At 38.0% G+C, this 11,151-nt stretch overlaps 1 protein-coding gene across 1 annotated transcript; it reads right to left on the reverse strand.

Moving 5' to 3' along the window:
• Window positions 1–665: 665 nt before the first annotated feature.
• LOC124481660 (transient receptor potential cation channel subfamily M member 1-like) lies at window positions 666–5,525 on the reverse strand. The gene is made up of 8 exons (XM_047041800.1): window positions 5,412–5,525; window positions 3,755–3,831; window positions 2,962–3,157; window positions 2,521–2,734; window positions 2,147–2,271; window positions 1,781–1,952; window positions 1,100–1,274; window positions 666–966 (listed from the first exon to the last, which is right to left on the reverse strand). Exons 3-8 carry the CDS (start codon window positions 3,139–3,141, stop codon window positions 831–833), a joined length of 1,002 nt encoding a protein of 333 aa, XP_046897756.1. The 5' UTR covers window positions 3,142–3,157; window positions 3,755–3,831; window positions 5,412–5,525; the 3' UTR covers window positions 666–830.
• Window positions 5,526–11,151: the final 5,626 nt, after the last annotated feature.

Raw genomic sequence — 11,151 nt, forward strand, 5'->3', positions numbered from 1 at the left:
CTCAAAAGCTATATTTTTCATTAATACATGCATAATACATGAATCTACGTGTAATTCAGAGGTTGATTATAAGTGGACTTTCAATCAATCTGTGTACTGGTATGTGTGGCCTTCAGCTGTTGATAAAAATAGATGCAGTGGATTGTGAGATTAAGCGAAACACAGGGTTATGAACAGTGATTGTTGAACAATGGAAAATCCCTATTTAAGCTGTAAAGCTTATTCAGTGCACTTATACCCTGCCAGATAACATGGGTGACAATGATAAAAAATAACTGTTAAGAAGAATATTGATGTCAGAAGAGATTCTTGAATCCTGGCGTCCTTATGTTGGGTGAAAGACAAGGAAAGTTCATGAAGTATGGAGATATACAGTACAGTTCACTGGGTTCTAACACTGGAGAAGGTAAAGTAGAAAGGAAAGGTGCAAAAGGGTAATGGTGCGGAATGATTTGATGTTCGGAGATCATTGTTTGATTTTCAGGTTATGTTAATAATATACTTGCAGTTCAAATGACCACTGTGCGATATTGGTGGACTACTGTATTGCTTTATCATGTTTAAGTATTGTATTACAACATTTTGGTAGTTGAGAATATTCAGAGAGAGATGGAAGTTTGATGGATGGACAATGACACATAAATGACAGTGCAAGATGACATGATTGAATGGTTGTTTTATTGACCGTAGACACATAAAACAAAACATTTATTGACCTTAAATAGTCTATCAATTTCCATTGAAATATTTGTTGAAATCATTAGTAAGATTACATTCTTAAAAAGTGCTGTTCAACTTTCCAAAAATGACCACTAGTCATTTGAATGCAGTCACAGACTCACCAGTTCTCTTTTCTTCATACACTCCATGACCATGAGGAAGATTTGTTGGGCTTGGCTGCGGTTATAGTTAAAGGTCTTCTGGATGGTCACCAGAAGCTGGTCTTTCACGTTATCACTCACCAACCTGTGAGGAGTCATGGACAATAAATGCCACCTCGAGGACCAGACAGTGTCTGCAATTTGACCCGGTTAAACTACAGTATGATGAAAACATGACACATAAGAACATGAGATACAGGCACATAGACAGTTCTTACCCATCCTCCTCTGAGTATCTGTGGGCAAAAGAAATGATGTCAGACGCCCTTCCACTTCCGTCACACACAACCACTGGAACCGGAGGGTCCTCCCTCAAGCTCTCCAGCACAATTGCAATCACATTGGGTCCCCCTTCCAGAATCAGACACACCAAAGGGACCCCTTGACCCAGACCTAGCAAAGCCAGATAAAACAAAGACATGTTATGATAGCACAGACCAAACATATTTTGGTTCCAACCCCAAAAAATTAAGGAGGCCAATCTTGAAAGAGTAGTATTTAATGTGTACTGGTATTACATAGCTTTTGCAGATTTCTAGAAAAGTTGAAGTAAGTGGTGACAGCTGAGCATCCCTTTGCGGTCCCTGCCTTATCACTAGCTCCAGGCATAGGATGACAAAGGGAAACCCACAGGTCACATAAGGGTCACATCCTCAGGCACTTCAAGCTCCAACAATCCCTCTCTTGACCGCACATTTAAATTATTATGACTACGCCACCTTTCAATTGAATGGAAATGTTAATGTTGATAACATAGCTGAAGCACATCTTCTGTCTGCTTATGTCAATGCAGCCTTTTTTGAACATTAAAGACAACACCAAAACCTACAAGAAGACACTCAAACCCCAGATATTCTTTTGTTCAGATGGTTGAAACCAGTATCCTGTGGGTCACCTACGTGTGTTGATCTTCTGCAGAGATATGTGTTTCTCCAATTGTCGACGAAGCCTGACCTCGGCTCCATACTTTCCACATGTCCCGTTGTCTGCCAGTATGAAGTGTGAATGACTGCTGTTCAGGACTGATAGCTTGCTGAGAGGGTTGGACATGGTTTGGTATGGCCTGGTTACCTGTATGGAATGAGGGGAACTTTCAAATGACTAGATAAACTTGGGTGTTGCAGAACATATTTCATCAATTTGGGATGAGTAAACATTCTTCAATGTTTCTACAGTGTCTTGCTGTTTACTTCAGCTAAGTCTAATTTTGCAGCTGACAAACGTTGATAACTTTTATATGTTCCTGTCAGTTCCCCTTGACTTACATCTCTGCCAATGAGATCCTCCTTGTTCTCCACAATGCCCCAAGGTGCGATCCCAATGGCACAGACCTTCCCTCTGGACTTTGAAGAGTGGTCTTTCAAAGCATCTCCAACATGGCGGATCACTCCTGTGATGCAAAAAAAGTACTTGTCAAGGAAAATATTACTATCGACTCATTGAATTACATATTATTAAAAATACACAAATTCTTTATAAAAAATTGATTTTTTTTAGGTTATGTAATGTTTCTTGTACATCATGTAATCACTCGCTTACTCTGTTAGCACATCACTGCATTTGTACTGTCACTTTTCAGATACCTACTTAACTACCAGTAAGATTCTGTTGTACAATGATCTGACTTTTAGTTACGCACCGGTGCTGACTCCACCAGTAAAGATCCAAGCTCCTGTGGTAACTGCAGCCTTAATCAAGCCTTTTCCAAACACTTGCTTCAGTTTGGGCTGCAAGTCAAAGTTCTGGAGGCCCCCGTGGACAGAGATGAGAAGCGTGGGAAGCTCTAATTGCCAGTCTTTCACCATCAGATGAAGCAAGTTGTCTGGTTTGGAGTCATAGGCCACACGAATGTACTGCAGAAAAGACAGGATAAACAGATTGCTATCAGAACAAGCAGAAGTGAGAAGTTTAAGTGGAACCCTTGATCTTCTGTCTTATATTGATATTGTCATAATAACTGAACATCAATTACATAACTACATTCAGACGGTATGACACAGTTGCACTTAGACTCATAAATCTACACATTCATAAATAATTACTAGAGTTTGAAAAGGGCATTGGTGTTTTTGTGCTTTACCATGGCCTTGTTGGCGTGGCCTCCCCCCTGAAACTCAATGATGCCATAGGCATCTGTTGGGGTAGCCAGTGAGTGTTTGAGGACCGACCATCGCTCATGAGGGACCTCCACCTGCTGGTGGCCTTCTTCTGAGGCCTTGTTGGTGGCTCCAGGTAGAATGGCTATATGCTGGTTCACCATCTGACCACAGCTGCACCTAAGGCCGACAGATAAGCAATGCAATGTGAGGGAGTGTAAAAAAAGAAAGAAGAAATGCCATTCTCCAACACAGAATGGGTGACGATGTATAGTTGATGTTTGGGGTTTGTTTGAAAAGAATGCAACAACACTTGAGCTAAATTCACATAAGAGCTACTTATAATTCTGTTTGAGATGTAATTCAATCAGAAAAACTTGTGCTCGGAAAATGTAACGTACAGAATAAATGTCAGTGATGAATGACCAAGTTAAGTATCATCCGTAAAAACTGATAATGATCTGCTCTAGCGAAAAAAGCTTTTACTGCTTTCCCCACACAGCATTGAGCCTTCATGCAGCAAAAAGCTGATTTTACTTTTGTCTCGTTTGGGAGAGATTTTAGCCCAAGGATAGTCAGCATTTTGGATGGATTTCATCCACATTATGCCTTGTTGTTGATACATTTTGTTACTAGAGAAGGGGGAATGGTTTATTAATCTGTGGCTGTTTAAAAGCACAGAGGAACTTGGTCAGTGAAAGCAATTATTCACCTCACCAAATATTCCAAGACTGAAAAATAAATTGAAAGGGAGTAAATTGTAAGAGAAAAAAATACCTGTTCGGCTCTTTGCTGGGAATGATTTGAATACATTCTCGTTTTTGGAAGGTCCTTTCAATCCAAGCCTTTTGGGCCTGCCATAAAAAAAAAGACATATAAAACCTCGTTTTTAAAAATACAAACATTATTGGTTATTATTAACATTATTATTAATACAAATATTATTATGTAGACAGGGTTTACATTTTCACAACAAATGCATGTTACATTTCAGATTATGTCTCTTCTGTCACATAAACTGAATAATTGTCTTTGGAATGTATCAAACCTTTTAACTTGAATGTTCCAATTACAACAATTTCTCTTTTCCCTTTAGACTGTCTGGAGAATGTATCTCCCTAATTACTGTGAGAAAGGTGTTTTCTATTACACAAGTACCAAAATGCTCAGTTCTTGATGCATTAAATCCTCTTATGTGGGGCCTGCACCTAATCCTGCCTAAATGCGGCAGTACAGAGCAAGCTAAAAACCCTCTTCCATTCTAAGGCAACTGCATGTGTGTGTGTGTATGAGGGGTGGTGTTTACAGCCAGATACTTGTAATGACTTAGCGTTATTATGCTGGCATGATTAAGCTTGCACTCTACAGCAGAAACATTGGCCAATATTGTAAAGCACTTAGAGAAATACCTTCACTCCAGATTATGTTAGATTTAACACAAAACCTAACCAATACTAGTCACATGTTCAAATAATTTTGTCAATTATTCTGTATGTTTCTGTTAATGACAACTAATTTGATTTAAGGTTCTTGTTCAATTGCAGCAAATAGTTATTGGCCGAGTTTCCCAGATTCGTTAAGAAGATCTTAACGCTCAGAGCTTCTTTGGAGCGTTCTAAGAACGCTCTAGAATGTTCTTAAGAAGCTCTTAGAGTTAAGAGCTTCTTAACAAATCTGGGAAACCCGGCCATTGAAAGTATGTTTAACTAATGTATATGCATCAACTTAATGGTGTGTTTTCAATTTGACCACTGTATTTCTGCATGCATGCATATATCAATATTGAAAAAACCAAATTTGAATTTGTATGAAGGTGGTTAAAATTATGACTTCCAAAAGGTGAAAAACATCCCCTTTTTTGAGTCGAAAACTAAACCAATTAAGTTTTAAATATTGGTAAGAGTAAAGCGGAGGAAAAAAAATCTGAGAAATGCAATCTAAACTTTGTTGCAGAAGAGAAATTGAGCAAAAACCCAACTTCCAGTCCCAGCTCGCCAACTTGTAAAACCTGTTGAGATTGTGGACACAGTGGACACTGGAGATATAAAACCATTCGCTCAATCAGATGAAAATAGTAAATGACTAAAAATAAATCGCATTTGCCTTTACCAAGAGAACATCCATTCGTAGTTTGTTTAAACAAATTTAAAATCATTATTGGACTACCAATCAATAACTGTCCCAAAATGCTGAAAGAGACCTGTTATATTCAGTCTCTTTTCAATCAGGAGTACAGTATTAGATCACCAGTCCACTCAGGTTTAGACCTTTTTCTAAATCATGCATGTTTCACAGTTGTATCAATTCATGATACATTTACAAATGCAAGCAGACACGAATATTGCACCAAACTGTAATACATAGTAGACTGTCCATTCAAAAGATGTTTGTATTAAGATGCAGTTAAAATCATAAAAGCCAGTGGAATACTTACCGTTCACCCAACAGGAACACACCAAGAGTCACTCAGCAAGTCTAACTCAACGCTAGTGAGAACCCAGCACTAGTTAGCTGTTCCCACTAGACCTCCAAGCCCAATGAAGTCTACAAGACATGAAACTACATCACTTTATGGAGCTGGGTTCATATGATGAGCATGTGAGCAGGCTCTTTGTTCAGGCAAGTCTTATGACTCCAGTTCAAGGTAATCCTTTTGGGAGTCCCATGACCCATCTCCTTGCACACAGGGTATTTTCATCCTTGGCTGGAATGAGGCACAACAAATCTACTTTGAGAACCAACCCCCCTTTCCATTTCAAATCTCTCTCCTTTGGTGAACTTTCCTCTAACCAGCTCGCCTTTCCGGCATTGCAACTCATAGTTGTCTAGATGTTACTTGAATACTTGGATAAGATGAGGCAGAGGAAGTATCAACAGATGAATAAAGAAAGAGAGAGAACAATAAAAAGGACAAAAGCTCTGTAATGTTTTATATCAGAATGTCACACCCCCTACTGCTCTTCTTGAACTCTATTTGCATAATTGAGAGAATTGGACTCTGGAACATTTTGAAAGGATTTCTTGTTGGAAATTGACTGAGGCAACTAGTGAACATAAATGTATTTTTTTTAGCTGCTGTATGATGTATGAATCTTTTGTCAAATCGTGTTGACCTTAGGTCATTTTTACTAGAGGTTGCATTTTTACACTGCAGTATATCTACACATAATCATCGCATGTGCTGCTACAACACCACTTTTACATGTAGTTAAGTTGTCGGTATGTAACTGCATTGGTCATTAACATTAAGGAAAAGATTCATAATTTCACTTATTTTATGAACCACATTGCTGGTGAAGTAAATGCCATTCTTTGAAAAATAGCCAAGCAGATTATAACATGTCCTCTCTCCCCCTGTGATTCAGGAGCAGTCCTAATATGCCATACAGCTTGTTTTAACAGCTGAGCCACTGCAAGACGTAGGTTCTTTGAAAAGGATTAGCTTTTGTTTTAAGAAATTAACGGAATTCACGTATAACAAGCGTAACACAGTATTTGTTTAATAAGGGGGAAAACATTTTTGTGATGACTATTGAGTTCAAGAGAACAATAAACAATGGTCACTTCTTTGATTAGAAGTAAGTAGGATTGAGGTTTTTGGGATTTAGACTTTGACAGGAGATTATTGGCACTTGTAAAGGAACAAACTGTTTTGTTAACAAACTGAATAAAACATTTTGAAATGCCTAAATAGCATTGGGATGACCAATGAATGAATATACATGGTATATGCGTTAGACATTATTAGAGATGTCATGAGACACCACAAGGTTTGTGGATCCAGTGAACACACCAATTAAAGATGACAAAGTACAATTGAATTAGATCAAATCCATGGAGAAAAAAAACACCCGGCCATGCAGTTTGAGAAATACTGCTATTGAAATCGGCATAGGATGCAGAAGATCTTTGTAAGAAATTAGTTATAGAAGGCACAAAATACTTAGGGTGTGTCGAAGATGCAACTGGTGGCATCTGATATATTTTCTCCAGATAGTGATTTCACAGCTGTGTGTTTTCCAAGCCTATAAAGACCCTGATTGTCTTCTTTGCGGCCGGAAAAAGCAGGGAGTCAGTCACATGAGGCCGGCATGCCGTCGATTAGCCCTCAAATTGTATCAGGTGGTCTGTAAGACTAAAAGTCTGTGAGGGTAAGGAATGCTGCAGTGGCTGATGGGATTCTTCTGCTAAAGCTTTCTCCATGTTTACTTTCTCTTAATCCAAAATCTGGATAATTTATGTTCTAATCAAGTAATAGTATTTGAAACATTATATAACATAATTGTTGCATTATGTATTTTGGGGAAATTCAAATGTATTTTATTTTCGATCATTTCAATTTGGAAAAAAGATAAGCAATTGAAAAATAAGCATTAGACAGATGTGGTTTTGCTGCTGGATGCCTGGATGCCTGTGTATCCACTTAAATGCTCATTTTCAGATCACTCCGTATTATATTTGAGTGCCGTCTAGGAGTTCATTTGATACATTTGAGATGATGGTAAAATCTCTCAAATGTGTGCGATTATGTTTTATGGGCTTTTCCCAGCCTGGTGGGTTAAGTTATACTATCCTGCATGACCATTCTACATACACAAGGGAAACATAAACATAGTCATACTTACTGATTCTTAATCTAATGTATGAGTCATGAAATCTTAACCTTTAAAAAGTGTTTTGCTGAAAATAAGGAATGGAATGTTTAACACACAGAAACACAGGAAGCCAAACAAACAGACTACTTTCCATTACTCTGTTTTGTCTCTAAATATTAATTCTTTAGTTTACTCTTTAGTCTTCAGTCTACTGCTCAAACTCAGTATTTGTTGTGCACTGGGGGGAGCATTATTGTTGTGTATTAATCACATGAAAGTGAGGCACATTAGAAAGAATAAAAAGATTAATCTGGGTCAGATTGTGGAACTCTCACCACCCTTTCACCCAGATTAACATGTAGTACTCAAATCATATCCTTGCATGGTACTGTAGGTTACTTCCTGCCTGGAACCCCTTTTACAGGTGGAGACAGAGGACAATCACGGTCATCACTATAAGTATTGATACAGTCCACTTGCTGAGGGAAGGTACAGCACTACACCGACAGTAACTTCAGAATGCTACTGCACTTCGCTTAAAACATTTCTGGCAACACTTCACATTCACATGATGTACCATTTAATTATGTAGCAAGACCTAGATGCAGGAAATTTGTTAAAGCCTTAATTTACATGGTATGCACTCTACCTGGTGAGTGACCAGGGCACCCTGTATAGTAATAACAATGTAGTTATATAGGAAGTGCTTACATTTCCCCGGAATTAAATACATAAAAACCCTCTGAGTACTTAAAATGTTTTTAGCATAGGTATTGCCATGTAGTTTAGTTACCTTATTGTAAAGGGTTGCCAAATGTATACCAAATGCATTCATTGTACATGTTTTCAAATCATGCTTTGTCAATATTTTTGACATAAAATAGAATGGTACTTCCAAAAACAACTTCCCTCAAAATATCAATCCATTATCACCTGTTGACAACTTTCCAAACATAGAAATACATACTCGTCAACACACTCCGGCCATAGGTCTTTTGCCTACCTTCTGAGACCCGGCACTAGAGGAGGAGCGCTTGATGGAGCACCGTTTGATGGACCCACTGGTCCCTCTCCTCCCTCCCAAGCCTCTGTACTCCATGAGTGCTTCCTTGGGCGTTCACACAACCTCATACACAAAGCCAAATAGTCCCTCAGAGTCCTCCAGTACATCACCTGAAGTCCACATTTAAACACCAAAGATACTAATGATAGCAAAACTGACGTAGCAGGTCTTCAAGATTCTGAGTTAGTTTCAGGAAAAGCCCCCAGGTCTTCCAACCCTTTATCTCTCCTCTTTACTTTGTCTTCTATGAGAGAGATGTGGATGATGCCAAGCTCAACAGCAACAGCTTGACACATAGACCCCTTTCTCTTTTCATGTCCCTGTCTCTCCATAATCAGGCTTAATGGACACAGCTCTGACTGGGGCCAGTGCACTTTAATGGATGGAGATTTAATAAATTATGATTGAAGGTAAATCTACTTTGGGACAACTCTGGCCCCAAAAAAGCTTAAAAGCATGCTTAAATGGAACACACGGGAGGATATTGTAACTCTAGTTGGAATAGTGATACTTTGGTATACAGATGTTAAAGAATATCTTCCCTAATAGGATTAGTACAGTCAAGGCATATCGAGGCCTGTGTATGATACACAGGCCAGCATGGGTCTAAATAGAGTATGCTACTCAAATTGAAATGAAAAATTTATATCAAATAATTTTACCACCTCAAGTTCTCATGTTGTTTAACACAATCTGAGGAGCAAAATCCATGACCTGGTCATTATTTGGTCAAATAAGTAATAAATGTTGAAGTGTTCTACAGAATAATTTACAATGTCTATATTCTTTTTATAAAGGTCTCTTTTATTTAGAAAACACTGTACAACTTATCATCAGAATGATTCTAATGCACTCATATTTCAAGAAAATCTATTTAATAAATATGTACAGCATATACAGTATGATCAGAAATATGTTTTATTATCGTTTGGTTCTTTCATCAGGATAAAACAAAGAACCCCAAATCTGTGACTTTCTGCATTCACCTGGATTATAATTCAGTGTGAAATTAATCCGTGTCTGGGTTTATTTTTATGAGGGACACATAATGCATACACAGGTTTATTAAAGCTTACACAATCATACATATTAAACACCCACAACTGAAAACTTTTCACCTTTGGTCGATTGATTGAATGAACCGATAAATGGCAAGCCATCATATATGGTTCCCAACAAAGATGTGTATCAATGTAAAACATACTCACTCACCTTTGTGTATCTAAGAGATCTCTATCAACCAGAAGGACAATAGATAAGATGGAAATAAGTAAAATATTTAAAATATTGTTGCCCTAAAAATACTTTCCTGCACTTTGTGTGTACTTACTTGTCTTTATATCATACTGGACAACTATTGAAACTGTTTTATAAATATAGAGATCTCAGAGTAAAGATAAGTGTCTTGAACAATGAATAATCCAGCAGATGCACAGTTAATCATGGCACAAACAATCCTTTAGAAGAGTGCAAGAGGCATTAGTCATAGTAAATGTAATAGCCCCGTCTGCTGGAGGAATACCTAGCAACATGTCACCTACCATACTGTTTATGGACACTTAATGCAGATCTAAGCATTGACAAGTAACATGATAAATAAATAATAATTGATCAAATTAGGATTTGTTAAAGTAAACAATGAATAGGGTAGGGAACGTACATAATATGCGCTGAACCCAGTGTACAAACTTATGATCTTGAAAGGAAACAAAAGTCAAGAGGCAGCTGATGAGGAAGTGTATGAATGGTTAAATGTAGATCACGCAAAACTCATTGTATCCACTAAGTGGCGCTCTGGTTTAGTTTGTGTGTACATCTCTGGTCATGGACAGGAAATATTACCCCCTTAAGATATAAGAACCTAGGATCTCCCCAATACTTTTTGCTTCTGCCCTTAGTAGCCCCTAGTCATTTAAGAATTATTAAAAAATTAACACAAAAACTTTTAAGTGCATTCTTTGGTACTATTTGGCTCTATGTGATTGCTGACGCAACAAGAAAAAAAACATATGGTGTGGTAAATAATTCCATATGTTCACGGCACATTTTGAGGAAAAAGCTCTGTGGCTTGTCAGCTTTCTTGTCTTATTAATATACAATGTTAGCCAAAAGCCAAGACTTGAAAGTTCTCAGTAATATGACATTTTTGCACTTGACAGATTAAGCCTTAATGGTGATCTACAGTATACTAAATACCAATACAATACCTACCAAAACACAAATTACCCACTATCCATATGTTGACATGCTGATGCATTGTATGTATAAGGACAGCAGGTCCCCTTATAAGTCACTGAACAGAAGTGGACTGGATGTAGGCCTGTGGTTGTGTACTGTAACAGTGAGGAAAGAGTGTGTGTGAGTGTGTGCATTTAGTCATTTAGCAGACGTGTGTGCATGGCATGGTTTTGGGCTGTTTACAGTTTTTCACACTAGTTTGATTACAATGCTTGTTAGGACATGTCTGGCCCCTTATTTCAGGCAATTCCCTCCACTGGCTGGTGTACTCCCAACAG

Source organism: Hypomesus transpacificus, chromosome 19 (assembly GCF_021917145.1).
Source record: "Hypomesus transpacificus isolate Combined female chromosome 19, fHypTra1, whole genome shotgun sequence".
Lineage (NCBI taxonomy): Eukaryota > Metazoa > Chordata > Actinopteri > Osmeriformes > Osmeridae > Hypomesus > Hypomesus transpacificus.